Consider the following 16,029-nt stretch of genomic DNA (forward strand, 5'->3'; position numbering starts at 1 on the left):
CCACCAAGATGATTCAAAGACTATCAAGGGTGGCCTCACAGTGACACAGTCCATTGCCCTCAACACTTGTGGGAGTATCTCATCAGGACCTGTAGATTTATGTATGTTCAGTTTGCTTAAGTATTCCCTGACCTGTTCTTCCACCAAGGGTACGTATTCCTTGCTTCAGACTTTCCCCTCATCTCTAAGGCTTGGGATTCCTAAGGAACAGTGATACTAAAAAAGACTGAGCCCAAGAAGGCATTCAGTACTTCAGCATTTTCTGTGTCCCATGTCATTATGGCCAATGTCCTGTTCAGTAGGGGGCCCACTTTCAATTGTCTTCCTCTTGCCATTTATATACTTACACAGGACCATCTTGCTTTTGATATTCCTCACCAGATTCAGCTTCAGCTGGACTTTGGCTTTTCTGATTGCATCCCTGCAGGCTTGGACAGTATCTCTGTACTCCTCTCAGGTTACCATTTGTCCTGTTACTGTCCCTGCTTCCACGTCTGTATGCCTATCTTTTGTATTTGAGTTCCCTGCTTACCATGCAAGCCTCCTGCCATTTTTGCCCAACTTCCTGTTCAACGGAATTGATTGCACTTGAGTTTGGAGGAGATGATCCTGGAATGCTTACCAGCTATCTTGGGCCCCTCTTCCCTCCAGGGCTTTATCCCATAGGACTTCACTCTCCTGGAGTTCAAAAATGTGATCTTTGTCTCCTGCCTTGCTTCTTCCTCTCAGGACCATGAAGTCCACCATCTTGAGAGCAGATGAGCCTGACTGACCTTGACACTTGCAATCCCAATGAACCCTTCCCCATTTCATGAAGTAGAGCAGAGCTATCCTCTATCACTTGGGCCAGGAAGCTGTCGATTCACAATTTCCAGTTACCTTCTGGGTTGCTCATGCCCTGCTGCGCTGTCCCTGCAGGAGACATCAGGGTGCTTGAGGTCCTCCTATAAGGACCATGGCCTGTGAATTTGAGGCTACTTCCAGCTCTTCAAAAAACGCCTCATCTGGTTCTTCCTGGTCAGATGGCCTCCAGCACATACCACTACAATGTCATTCATATAACATAATCCATCCATAATCCTTACCCATAAGCTCTCAGCTGGAACATCACCCATCCCTAGGAAGAACCCCAGACATTTCAGCTGTTCTCCAACACAATGCTTAACCTCCCCTCCCTTATCCTCTGCCTTTTCTTAAGAGCTAATATTCCCACACTGTAACATGGCACTTTGCAAGCCATCCCATCATGTCTCTGTGATGCAAGATCACACAGATGTCTTAACTCCCCATGCTTATTTCCTATGCTGCTTGCACTACTGATGTGTGTGCATTTCAAAGGCACCTCAACATGCTGACTTATCGCAAAGGGCTTCGGTGCTCTCTTTGGAATGATGCTCTACATTCACTTGCTCACATGCAAATGCTGGAGATGACCTTGTTTAAGCCTTCTTTTGTCGATCCTGTGTTCCCTTTCATGCTCTTTGCTTATCAACCATGGCCATCACTCCCTCACAGTACTACTGTCAGTCACTCTCTCCCTCCTTCACTGTTCCTACTTCAAAGTCCTCTTTACCAGATCAGCCACAAGCTGGCAAAGTACCTTCACTGTCCTTTCTAAGCTGGATCCCATCTCTCCCAAGAAGCTCTTTGCATTCACAGAACTCCGAGCTTTGCTGCACTGTGTAAACCAACCCAAAGAATGCTTCCCTTTTAAAAGCAATTATCTTCCATAGCACTTCTGCTATTCCATATACATCTAGCTGAACAGCAGCCAACTCAAAACACTGTCCCACAACTCCCATATGTTTTCAATGGGCCCATTCTAACAGATTTCACAGTACGAACCTTGCAAACCCCTGAACAACCAACCACCATCATTCCAAGATCTGAACTTCTACAATCAGCTTCAGCTGAACATCTAGTCCATTAGCTAATACAGTATCTCAAGTTGGAAGGCAAACACAGGAATTGAGTACAACACCCTGCTCCTCATAGGACTACCAAAATCTATATCACATGACTAAGAACATCAGCCAGATGCTCCCTGAACTCTGAGTGATATTCTTAGTTATACTAATATAAATACTTATTGACAGAGGGTAAAGTCAGGGCTTGTTTAAGTATTGCCTTAGGTAATGTTACCACAGCTTAATAGACAGGGCAAATGTTCCCACCGATTCTGATATTTCCAAGCCAGGAAACTAAAACAACTGGACAAAATTAAAGAGGGAACTTCCTCTTGAAAATTATTTAAGGCAAGACACTGCCTGAAGATGAGGCAAAACCTGAAACCAGGTATCTGAATAACGAGGATATAAATTACTCTTTTGCTAGACGACTCAATCTAACTCATTACACAAACTACCTGCAACACACTGTTGCAGACTGATCCTAATTTTAAGCTGCCTTCTGTATGAAAAAAATAATGTCTCACAACTTATTTTTTATGTATCATAGGATCTGCTGAGTTGGAAGGGACTCACAAGGATCATCGACTCCAACTCCTGGCCCTACACAGGACACCTCAAAAGTTGCACCATGTGCCTGAGAACCTGGTCCAAACGCTTTTTGAACTCTGTCAGGCTTGTGCTGTGACCACTTCTCTGGAGAGCCTGTTCCAGTGCCCAACCACCCTCTGATAGCCAGTAGAGAAATTTTAATGAAAAGGCCTTAACCTAGGCAGTAAATATGCTGTCTTTCTGTCTGAAGTACTAGCACAGAAAGGAGACTGGCAACTTTTTTTCTTCCTGTATTAAGTAAAGGGTATACCAACGTCCTCATTTTTCAACATCAGGAAAACTCACACAGGACACTGAGGATTACCAAAACTTCTTTGCCAATGAAATTTTTATATTAAAAGATATTTTAATATCTTTTTAAAAGATATAGTTTTATAGTAAAAGGTATTTTCAAGGACAGATGAAACATTTCGTCATTTTAGACACTGTAATTTTAAATGGTAAGCTCTTCTCAGAAGCAAGACAGCAAGCACTTTGCTCCTTCAGCCTGCTGCCTTGTACTCTGTCTTTAAATTACAGCACAGAGATTTTGAGTCAAAATCCACAAGGAAAAGAAAGCTGAACTAGATACAGGATTGGAGACCCTAGAGCATTAGAGCCAGAGGAGGAGTATGAAGCCATTGATATGGTCCAAAACAAATGATAAATGGTTTTGAGTTCAGAATACTAGCTAATTAAGCTTAGGACACCAATGAAATTCTCAGAGGTGAGGAAGGTTTTATCATATGGCAATGACTACATTCAGATTATATTACCCAGCAGTCAGTGCTCTCTTTAGGAAAAAAAAAAAAGAAAAGAAAATTTTAAAAATGAAAAAAAAAAAAATCAATTTTCATACAAATTAAAACCCAGGAAAAAAGGGGAAAAAAAAAAACCCAGCCTGATTCACATGAAGTATTTATCTAGTTAATTTCTAATCTAGTTATTTATCTAGTTAATTTCTAATAAATGCATACAAACTCCAAAGGTAACTACACTTGTGATTGTGTTCAAACATTATACAATTCTGGACAGACATGTCTGGCTAATTTGAGAGCAATTACAGTGGTCTCTTTTGTGCCACACCTCGGAGACCGACATATTAACATTTATTATGACTTTTGAGGGCTGTTTGTGCTTACCTCATGCAAATATCCAATTAACTTGCTCTTATCAATCAAATTTAAACACAAATGCCAAATTAGTCCCGAATTTTCAGCTGTGAGTACCTGAAATTTGTCTCCTAAAAGCTCTATTGGCTTGATTTTATGGGGGGACGAGAGGGGCAGCACACAACAGGAAAACAAACAAACAAAACCAAACCAACAAAGGAAGTAAGACCCCACCCTCACCAGAATCCAAAGGGAAAGTAACACCATACTGTAGCTGTGATCCTACAAGCTGGACAAAAAAAGACTACTATTAAGGCATCCTTACAACCTCAATATCCACAACCTCATTTCTGACATGCACTTATTTTGGATATACACACATGTATGAAAACATGAAATATCATTCCAGCTTCAGACTTGCACCACAAGCTGCATTCACATACGTATACCAACCTTGATTCAAGTATGTGAGAGTTTCATCATATAATTTTACTGCTGGAGATGTTGCAGCACACATAACATACTGGAAAGGTGGATGTTTGGTCTCATTTTCTTGTGGAAGGCTGGAATCTTCCTGTTTGAAAATAGGCAGTGCCAAAACATCACTGAAAAGAAAAAAAAACCAGATAATTATGAGACTGTTGGCCCTTCACAGAAAAAAGTTATTTGTGACTTTAAAAAATCCACTGTGAAACACATACAGAATTTTGTTACTCATTTTATTAGTAAAATCTATATGAGCAGTATCCAAAACATTTTCCACCAGAACTTTAGGCTAGGATAAACAATACCATGGAACTTAAGCAGATAAGCAGCTGAGCTGATCCTCTGAGAATTTAATCTTTTTTTCATGTCTCCACTTAAAAAAATTCAGTTCTCTCTTAACTTTTCACCTGTCAACACAGCCAAGCTTGCCTAATAAACATGCAAATGAAAGTAAGGCTTTCATTTGCTTCTATGAAGTAATTTATTTCCCAAAGTAAGTTACCTACACTGTGAAAGTATCTCTCTTCATTTAGTACCATTATATTTAACCTAATCATTCTGCTGATATTGTCAATCTTTTCTTAGGCTTTAGCATGATGATTAGCTCAAAAATGATTAAGCAGCAGATTCACAAAACATAAGCTACAAAAAGTTTATGCCAATATTCACTTCACTTATCTAAGATTCACAACCACCAGAAAAAATTTAGAAGTGCTACATTTCTAGAGAATAAAGAGCAATCCATATTGTCCACAAGGTGTGGTAAGAGAGACAGCTTCACCACAACCAGCAAACACCTCTTCTTCTTTCTACAGAAATTAGTAATCTGTATTAGTAAAAGATTAGTCTTCCTTGTATACAGAAATCCTTCATAAATTAAACTTCTAAGAGTTTTTCTTGCATTGAATTTTTGTTCTTTATGAAATCATCTGCATAACCATGGAACTCCCTTTAAAAATGTTTCTAAAGTGAATTGACATCGCACACCATCTCACCTATTCAGCTTTTAACCAACATGTATCTTGTTTGTATCTCTTGCACTGATCACATAGATTTAATATATTTTGTAAAACAATTACAAATGCCTGCATTGCACTACTATTTGTATGTTGTACCCTAAAATTTCTTAAGTAAAACTGGTTTTTTTACTGTTCCTCATTTCTGCAAGTCTGCCTTATTTAAAGAAAACTCTACTAATTCCTCTTGAATTCCAGCTCATATCTGAAGAATCAAAAAAGTGTATCATAATAAATTCAAAAAAAGAAATGACAGCCGATATTTTTGTGTCACATAGGATTAGAATATAAGACTTGGTCTACTTAAGTCTCAGATATGCACCCCAACTTTTTTCAGAACAAGTGCCACATTCCATTAGGGATGTCACTCCCCGGGCTGCCTGGAAGACGTTATACGGAACAAGAAAATATTTATGAGTGGTGAAAAAGTCTAAGAAATTTGTCTATACCTTGTAGAGACCGTACAGCTCAACAAATTGGCTAGAATTTTTAAAAGACACCAAAGAAAGACAACCCATGCAGGTTCCTTTTCACTAGGAAGAAACCACAAGAGATACTACAAAGACTGACGTAAGCAGGACAAGGCAGGACACTGTCCAAAGAAGCATAAGCCTACTGAACCATGTCCTAACTACTTCTGATGCCAGCTCCCCAAACTAGAGCCCAGAGGAGACTTTTAAGTAAGTTACAAAGGAAGATGAGAAATAACCACTTAGGAAAAGTGGACACCCTTAAAAGAGTTTACTTATACAGAGACAAGGATCCATGAGTAGGACAGCAAAATCCATAGATGGGTGACTGCTCCTTGAGGATGACTCAGAAGAAAGAAGGAGCTGCTTCAAGCCCTGATGTCATCTGGAGGGCAGCAAGAGCAGCCCAACACAAGAGGGAGCACTGTGACAAGCAGAGGGAAGTGTGGTCTCAAGACAGGACTGCTATACCAGGAACCCATGCTCACCACATACTTCGGCACTCAAAACACAAAATGCTTTTATGAGGAGGAACTTTAAAATGGCAAGAACATGGAAACAATGGTAATGTTTAAAATACACACAAAGTGTGTATCAAAGTGCAACAACCAAGGCATGAGAAGTATCTCACCTGTAATTCTTGACTAAGTTCTGCAGCACTTGCCTTCACATAACACATAAGATTAAAGAGAAGTATTTTGTGTATGCATGAAAAATATCTTTAAAGCCTTCATTTTCTACTCACAACTTGAAGTTAAAAAGACACAGTTAAGAAGCTGAGACACAGCACCGGAAGCCTACAAATACATCAATTTAGGCAGCTCTAAACCAGCTTTTGCTAATACTTACAAAGCATAATGACTAACTGCCACTGCAGAAGAAGGAAAAATAAAGACATCCAACTCTACAACCCTACAATTTAGGGTTTAAGGAGAGTATTACGTTCATTCTTAAATGCCACCATTGCAAAAAAATACTCCAGAAGACAGCACAGGCAGATTTTTTTATAAAACTCTTCCAGGTACTAGTACATTCCAAAGGAAAAGACAAGCCAATGCAATGTAAATGCCTTCCTAGAGCATATTTAAATAAATACCATTTAAATAACATTTTGATTCATTCACTTGAAAAGAATGCAATACCAGTAGTTTTTGCACTTCAACATACACTCTTTCCCCATCTAAAACCAGATTAAAGCTGCAATGAAAATAGTCAATAAGGTATAAGTAAAGTATTTCAAATTATGACCTGAAGTACCAGTTTAAATACAGACTAGCTAAATTTCACCAGTGACAATCATTTTCTACAAAATAAAATTCACTGCAGCACAGCTGAAGAAAAGATGCAAAGACTGCTCACAATGGGAAACAGAATGGGAAATAGAAACTTAATATTTTTAACAGTGCTCTTTTGATGCCTTGGATTTTAGCTTTTATATTTTTCAGAACCTCTGCTGCTTAGTGTGTAATTCTGAAACTTCTTATTAGGTGTTAGTAAGTTCTCTTCACAAGGTAGTTAGACAAAACAATCCCTTTCTAGCTGGAGAATCAAGGACAACTGGTAGCCAAAAAGCATAAATGGTGAGGGAAAGGGTGCAAGCCAGGGGGCTGATACTTCATAGCCTGCGGCTGTGGTTGGATAATTGACTCCAACATGTAGATGAACCAAACTTATAAAAGTGTAAAGACTAGTGACGGGGGATCCATCTTGGATTTGATCTGGGTGTAGCCTCAGCTGGGCTCTTGCACTGCCCAAAGTGTATCCTTTCAATAAATACCTATTTTATCCCTTTTACTCTGTATAGTCTCTGTTCCAAGTCAGCCTTTCCAGGCACCACTTTACTTAAGCTAAAGATGATAAACTGCAAATAATATATTCTATTGCGTCAATCACATTACCAGAAACTATGGAGATGCTAAATCAGTCTTTTTACCACCCCTAATCTCATATTGATTGTATTTTAACACTCAACAAAATAAAAAACAAACAAAACCCAAAGAAATCCCACAAAAAAACAAACACAACACAGAGAACAGATCAGCCTTGTCAGGTCCAGCCTGTTTCCCCCCAGACTCACGTTACAATTTCTGCACTTATAATGAGCCAATGCCCCAGCAGGACAAATCATCTGCCCACAGTCGATCCCTGGCAGCCTCCATGCTTATGTAGGCATCCTTTAGTCATTTTCCTACTCAGCTTGTTTTTTCTAGGCCAGTACAGATTAGAGACAGAGACCTGTAGTGGCAGCTTTGCTTAAGTTATTTCATACAGCAAAGAACCTCTTACCTGAAGTGCCCACTGGCAGAAAAGTCAAGTGTTCCAAAATAGCTACTGTTGAAATGATTTCAGACTACAAGAGAACAGAGAGCTTGAAGAGACTGGTTCTCATCCTTTCTTGCCATTGTTAAATTTTGATCTTGTAAAGTAAATACTCGTTTACTTCACTTGTCTCATTTAAGTGAACTCCAGAACTACAAGCAAGCTGATGTATGGGCAAGTAGTAACGTCTGGAAGGACAAACAGCATCTTTTGTTTTTTGATACCATTTGAGAAGGTCCATCTACCAGGGTTTACTCTCCTGATGGAAGGAAACTTAGCTCTAGTAAGAAAAGTCTTATCTCAGTTACTCAGAATGTGTTATCTAAAGCACTCAAATGAAAGGCATTCTTTTCTTCCTACAGGGAGGAGGAAAAGAAACAGTCTTCATTATACCCCAAATGCAGGCAGCAAATCTATCCTCCAACACAAGTCTTAGCTACTTATGCTACAGAGGTGCATACATGAAACATCACCATACAAAAGCAGGAAGGCTTAGAAGAGGAAGCAACGTGACTGTTACCACTTGAACTAAAGCATCCAGTGGGGCGTATTGCATGTGAATAGCCTACATGAGCATTGTACAAAAAGACAAAATAAAAATAAAAAAAAAGAGTAATTTATCCCCCCCATGATTGTGAAATGTGTTTGCAAGCCTTCAAAATGACTTTCCTTAAAAATTTAAAATCTTGTTTCCACACTTTATCCAAAGTGTTTCTAAAAAAACCTACCACACTCATACAAAACCCCCTTCCTAATAATAATAGGCTCAAAAAATAAATTAAGAACTTGCTGTCTTGACTGGAACTGGAACTGCTGTGTCAACAAAATTCAAACTGATGTTCCATCAATCATCTGCCTTATCTATATTCTGGATTGTGTAAGTTTGGGTGTGAGTACTAAAGCATCCCAAGAACACACAGGCCTTTTAAAACTTTAAAGCATGTTTTTTACGAGGACTAATACCTTTAAGAAAAATTTTTCTCAAGCAGTATTTGAACTAAGAGTTATGATCTCAAGGCCAAGCTCTTAACTGTTTAGAGGTGTGAGCAAGCCATAGGAAAATAAAAGGCAATGCGAGATCTGGCATTTTATAACACTTTCCCTATGTTCACAAAAGCAAGTTTGACGGGGAGCAAGACCCCTGGAATTAATTTCTGGAAACAACCTTCTCTGCTGCAGCTGTCCAAGAAGTCCAACACAAATGAGAAACAGGTGCAAATGTAATGCTGTTCCTGGGAATCCCACAGACCATCACACAGAAACTCAGATGGAGAAAGGCTTCAATTTAAGGGGAGTCTGACACAAAATACAATAAAACCACCAATGAAAGAAAGAAGAAAATGCCACCAGCAAAACCTGTGTCCTTTCTACCAACAAAAACAAGTAAGAATGTTCACCATGACAAATCCATTTCTCCGACACAGGGAGGTCAGGCAGCTCCTCTAACTTACCACAGCTCCAGTACAGATGACTCCTACATAGGAGAATGCCTGAAGAGCAAATGAAGGCAGATCAGCTGCCCTGCTCTCAATCTGCTATGTCCATCCAACATGAAAGATGACAGGGTAACAGAGACGACAGTTCAGCACATTGAAGTCTTTTCCTTAAAAATTAAACTGGCCTCTGACTTTTTGTAATGTATTCACACTGAACTTGGAAGGAAATAACAGCACAAAAAACCCAAACCCAAGCCAATGTCAACAATCTAGAACATGAGGTTTATCTTTCAACATGTTTCATCTGTGGTAACAAAGCAAGGAGGATTAGGTTTATGAATTCACTTCTTCTTCAAATGCCTATTTCCTGATAGGTATTTATATATTTTTGTGCTTGTACAAAGAATCAAGCTCCAATTCTAATCAGTAACTGACATTTTATTTTAGAATCTATGTGAGTGAAAATTATTTTTTCTACAGTGCAATGCATAAAAAATAGAACAGACGACTAAAATCAAAGCTTTATAATGTATTCTGCAGAAAACACTTTGTACATCTAGAAAAGAAGAAAAAAAATCAGGATACAGTCAGTAACCATTCTTCTTTCAAAAATCAAAAAACCAGCAGTGGAGTCTCAAAAGAGTGGGAGACATTAGGGGAAGCATAAACAGCAATATTGTCTGTCATGATATAACAGCAGCCAAAAACAGGGCTTGAATGAGATAACTCTTTTTTGGTTTTGCACAGCAACTGTGAAGTTAAGGCAGTAATCATCATGACCCAATCATGTTTATTAGAAGCCACAAAAGGGTGTCAGGGACCCAAAATCTGTTAGAGCACTCTCCCCCTCTCCTCCTGAAAAGAGTTGTAAGACAATGTTCCTCTAACTCCTGACTGACCATCTCAAGGTTACTTCAGCCTGAACTGTGCTTGAGAGGTGGTACACGAAGTCCCCTCACCAGCCAAGGCTCTCCACAGCACAGTAAGGAAACAAGACTGAAGACTGCATTAGGCTTTCCTTCTTTTCAACCAAGGAGGCAGACAGCTGCATTCTCCAAAGACACTTAAGTGTTTGGGAGAAGCAGCAAAGTCAAACTGGTTTGAGTCTCCAAAAATGGAGGATTGTCTGGATGTATTTTCATACAGTCTTTTGTAGAGACTTTTCCATTTCAGAACCAAAGTAATTTTTTTAATCTAGTTTGATGAACTTCAGGTTTTAACCTGCAAATATATATATATACCAAAACAGCTACTCCTAAAATAATTATCAAGTTCCCCATGACAAGCTTGAATTTTATCACTACAAACACCATTGGAACTGCAAGCATTTAGATAAATCCATATACTAAGCTTTCAAATTACACATAAAAATTCAGTCATTAAGGTACTTGTCTATTAATGCTCAATTAGCCAAGTTTATATTGATTCAATAATCAAATAATTCACTGATGAAAAATGGAATTCTGCTAGAAAGATGGCAGGCAGCTCTTTGAAACTTGTCTTTTCAATTAAATAGCCTCTTTTTTTTGTAGCTCATAGCAACCATCAGTAGTCCTCAAAAGAACACAACTACTGTTGTGTTACAATGGGTATTATGAGGGATTCATAAGAAAACATGATGGGTGCCATTATCAACTGAAATTAACATTAACTCCCTTAAATTAACTCAAAACTCACTACCATTGAAGGGTACAATGTTTTTATATGGGTTTAGGTGCAGGTGTTATTTGACACATCTGACAACTGTTAATATCAACTGAATTTAATTCTGTGATTATAGGCAGTTTCTTATTGCATGAGAAGGTGCTAGAACAGCAGCCAGAAAAAATGTGTTTCAAGACTTTATAAGGACATTTTGAAAACTATTTAAAACCATGCGAATCTGCAAGGTCATTTAGGAGTCACTTAGCTGCCTTCTAACAAAAATCCTACATTGGATTGATGATCAATGAACATGTGCAGCTTTCTCAGGAAGAATAAACACAGGAGTAATGCCATATAGTCTACCTAAGGGCACTGACTTATCACCAACTCCACAAAGCATCAACTCCTTTATATGTGACCCCAACAGTCGAAAGAATTACATGTAGATCTTCCTAATAAAATCAAGAGAGCATATACTTTGAGGAGCTCTTCCAGCACTCTTGTCTAGGCAGTATTTAATTTTCTTCTTTTTTTTTGGTAAGAAAGTGACAAGTAATTAAGTTCTACTAGCACACGGAACAGTGACAGAGCAGTATCTCTCCTGTTCATGCTTTACCACTTCTCTTGGTTTTCCCTTCTCAGACCACTTAACAGGCCATAATTTCTCTAAAGCAGAAATCTAACCAATACATGTGCCGAGAACCACTCTGAATCCAGCAAACACTAATGACAATTAGGTGATCCCTTTAACTACGGGGTCCATGATTAAAGTTACAAATACTATACTACAGTTGTGCATGTTTTCCAAAAATACTCCACAGAAAAAGTGTGTAACAAGATTCAAGACTAATATATAGCTTACACAATATTACTTTTTAAGCGCTGTTTTAATGGCTAAAACTCTTTCTGTGGCAATTCATAATGTCCTAATAGGAAGTATATGTAACAAAAAGCCACTTAAGATTGCTGCCCACCATAACAAGATTATATAATCAGAAAAAACAACCTATGCAACAACAGTAAGAATGATAATTCTTACGCTTCCTAGAAACTGAAGTGTGTGCATTACTGGGATGAGAAAGCAAGTTATGAAAACACAGGAAAATATTAAAACACCGAACAGTCAAAATGTAGGATTTTTAAACACAAAAGATCCTTGAAAGAGCTATATCAAAATAGAGAAAAGCAGTTCTTGAACACGAACACATGCATTTTCCATTGGTGTCTGCACTTAGAACCTATCCAGGCAACAAGCTGCCCACAAAAACCGCCACACCACTTCATGGCATGAATGTTTGAAGGTTTACTAAGACAAAAATGGGACAGAAGTGGGATAAAATCGAGACAAGCTGATTATGAAATCAGGAGTATTCTCATCAAGGGAGATGATGATTCATTTTGTTCTCTGAACTGGTAAGTTCTCAACGTTATTTTTAATTTCAAAACAAAACAAACGAATCAACCAAATCACAACCCAAACCACACAAAGAACAAAACCCCTTTCAAAAAGATGTCCTACCATAAACCCACTGAACTCACAACACCAAACGTCCAATTAGAACAGTCCTCATTTCTACCCAGCAGAAGCCCTTTTTCGTAATTTTCAGCCAAGACACTGCACTTCCAAAGACTTTACCTGGGAAATACTGCCTTGAAGTATACATAATAGATGAAGCCTATGGTCACCTGCAAGTTTCAGTTTCCCCTGAGAGAGAACGTACCTTTTATAAAGGCTAGGTCATCAAAACTTGTATCAAATGCAATCGTTTTAGTTCTCCAGACTTAAAAGACTGACAAACCCTGTCGAAAACCTTGGACTTAAAATGTCTTTGTCTCCGAACATTTTGCTTTTTCACACTAAGTCGTCACTCAGGAATCCACACATTCTGCCCATGAGCGAGCTAAAATTTACTCAAACAAGTACAGTTTTGACTAAGCTTCGAAAAGGCACATCCAAACGCTACTTAAACACTAACTTTGTAAAACTTGGAAAACAATCAAAAGGTAAGGAAACCGCCAAGGTGATTACGAACAGAGCTACATGGCAAGAAAAAACCCCCATCACTAAAGACATACTATATAGAAAAAACGCCATCACTACACAGAAATACAGAATAAACAGACTGAATAAAGTAGAACCATACTATCACACTATTAAGTAAAACGTTTACCTGGTCAAGAAAGAACATTTTTAAACCTGGCAGGAAACATCTATTGTTTATCACGAACAAGAACGACAATTGCCGAGTATAAGACGACCATAGTTTGGAGCGGGGGCTCCGGTTACACCCTGCAGGGACAGTGAAATATCAGTTTTAGGGCAGGGATTTCACATATAAAGGGAACACCACTCCAGCGCAGGCAGCTGCCCGCCCTTTCCGAGCGGCCTCCAGGCAACAGCACGGGAGGGCAGGGCGGGAGCCCCTCCAGCACATGCCTACACCTTGGGAAAAGCTTTCGAATTAAAAAAAAAAAAGCGAGGGGGAAAAGGAGAAACTCCAGCTCCTTCCCGCGCAGCCTCAGCCTGCCCAGCGGCACGGGCAAGGCTGCGCGGCCCGAGGAGGCCGGCAGGGACGCGGCGCCCAGGATGAGCAGCGGGGAGACTTACCTCATGCTATAGGCACCGGCTCCCAGCTCCTGCCCGATACCTGAGAGGCTGGCATCAAAGTCGTGCACCAGCCCAGACTCGATCACTTCATCCATCTTCAGCACCCACGCCATGTTCCGCCGGCCCCGCCAAGGGAGGAGCCGGACGGGGCGGAGCCGCTCGGCACGGGCGCCACCGAGGAGGCGGTGCCGGCCAGGCGAGGGGACTGGAGAAGAGGGGGTGAGGGGAGGGAAAAAGCACGTGTGGGGTGGGGGGCCAGGGGCGACTCCGCGCTCAACCGCGGTGGGGCCCTTTCCTCGCGGCGCGACTAGGGCGTAGGGTCGCTCTCAGCATCCTGCGCCCGCCCAGCCGCCGCGGGGCGCTGGGAACCGGGCGGCCGCCGCCTCCTCCTCCTCCGACCGGACACTGCCCAGCGCCGCCGCTGCTTCTTCCGCCGCTCGAGCTCCGACCCAACCCAGGGGCACCTCCCGCCGCATCATTCGCAGGGGAGAGGCTGCGGCGGCAGCAGCAGCACTGCAGGCTCCCGCCGGGGAGGAGGAGCTGCCGCCGCCGGAGATCACGGCCGCCCCGGGGGCTCGCGCCCGCCGGTCCGGCGCGTCCCGCAGCGCCGCCGCCGCCGCTGTTCACGACAACATGGCGGCGGTTTCCACCCAGAGCGCCTGCCAGGGCGGTGCTTACCCGCTCTCGGCGCCGTCGATTGGCTGGGTCTCGCCGGGAGGGCCAATCAGAGGCAGGCCCGTAGGGGTGAGGGGGGGGAAGCCCTGCCAATGAGAGGGCACTTCCTCACTCTAGGTGACGTCAGCGTTGACGGGCGCGGGCGATCCCGCCCCTCTTCCTCAAGCCCGTGTCGTAGCGGGAGCACGTCCCGGAAGTGGAGAATGGCGGGAGCGGGGCTTGGCGGCCGGTCCGACGCCCGCCGGGAATGGCAGGTGTCTGCGCTTCCGCCGGGCCACGCAGAGCCCCGTTCGTTCCCTAGTGGCCTCCAGGGGGGCGACTGCCCTGGGCAGCCGGGTTCGGTGTAGGGTTTCCCCATGGCTGGGGGACCTGGAGCAAGATAGGCTTTAAGGTCCCTTCCCAACCCAAACCGTTGCGTGGTTACATTTTCCAGAGAACACCGAGAGGCCTTCCCAGAAAAACCCAAACCCCAGAGAATCACGGAATATTTTGAGTTGGAAGGGATCCTCAAGGAGCACAAGGGTCAGGTTTGAAGGGATCACAGAGGGGTCATTCAGTCCAACCTCCTTGCTCAGAGAGGGTCACCCTGGAGCACATGGCACAGGATTGTATCCAGATGGTTCTAGTGTATTTCCAGTGAGGAAGACTCCACAGACTCTCTGGGCAATCTGTTCTGGTATTCCATTGCTCAGGCGGAATTTCCCGTGTATCGGGAAGTCTCATTCTATTGCCTGGCTTCCCCAACCTCTTGACACCCTCCCTTCAGATAGTGATAAATACTGATGAGGCCCCCTATCCTCAAAGAAATCCCCCTCATATTTAATAATTCAAAGAATACTTATATAATTTTACAAGGTATTTCATTAAAATGTTATGTTCAGAGAACAAACTACAGAACAGCATTAGGAACGTAAAGTGTATTTTGATCCTACAGTAACATGCTTTAATTACAATTGCACAAGTTTTGTAAAAGATAAAGGCAGAAAGCCCCTAAGTTCATTAATGGTTAACAAAATTAATTGGTTATCAAAGCTTTTGTTCAAAATGTGCGATGGTATCCTCAAAGATAAAGAGAGGTACATAGACTAAGATTTATGATCTTTAAAGTAAGTTAAAACATGATTGCCATCTTTAAGAGAAAAAAAAAAAAAGGGTACTGGTGTTTTTCCTGCTGTAATTGCTGTAGGAGTTCTCTGCCTGTCTGGGCAGAGATGAACAGTTCATCTGCATATAAGAGGAAGCTTAGAAAAAGTGAAATTTATGAAGAAGACAAGGGCTCATGGACAAGCCACTAACATAGGCACTAGCTACCATGTTACAGCTTTTAGTGAGAAGAACTAAAATTACCACAGGTAAAATTCCTCTTTTAAGTCTAGCAATATGACAACAATACCCAGGCAGCAGAAATAGCACAAACCCCCCTTTTTGTAAGTTTTACAAAAGAAGGCTTGTGGGAATCTGAAAGTGGTGCACTTTCTACTTCTGACAGGTAAGACAGGATCTAAGACCAGAGAAGCCATATACAGTTTGATTTATGCATAGCAAAACTGGTTTCTCTGCTTATTCAACCTATGCTAGCATAGCTACATAACAGTTACAGGATCATAAATTGGTGGTTTTTATACTGGGAATTGTTTTCTTGTGACATAAATTCCAACCACTCCAGAGGGTATTCTGAATGGATACAGTGAAACCCATCCTCTTGCTTTTCAGTCTTTAAAAGCTGGGTGTATCTTGTCCATGATAAACAAAGTAACTTCTAGTA

The 16,029-nt window shown here is 41.3% G+C and overlaps 1 protein-coding gene across 6 annotated transcripts in view; it reads right to left on the reverse strand.

Moving 5' to 3' along the window:
• Positions 1-14,241, reverse strand: part of UBP1 (upstream binding protein 1) — a 36,085-nt gene extending 21,844 nt beyond the window's left edge. For 5 of the 6 annotated variants that reach the window (XM_088166650.1, XM_088166635.1, XM_014887628.2 and 2 more), the window contains exons 1-2: positions 13,590-14,241; positions 4,064-4,215 (exon numbers count right to left, since the gene is read on the reverse strand). In XM_088166650.1, the coding sequence (XP_088022776.1) occupies positions 4,064-4,215; positions 13,590-13,702 (265 nt within the window). In that variant the 5' untranslated portion in view covers positions 13,703-14,241. Of the gene's footprint in view, positions 1-4,063; positions 4,216-13,152; positions 13,272-13,589 lie in introns of all 6 variants that reach the window. The other variant, XM_088166640.1, reaches the window with a different exon arrangement.
• Between the last annotated feature and the right edge of the window lie 1,788 nt (positions 14,242-16,029).

This window comes from Sturnus vulgaris, chromosome 1, assembly GCF_052056855.1.
Source record: "Sturnus vulgaris isolate bStuVul1 chromosome 1, bStuVul1.hap1, whole genome shotgun sequence".
NCBI lineage: Eukaryota > Metazoa > Chordata > Aves > Passeriformes > Sturnidae > Sturnus > Sturnus vulgaris.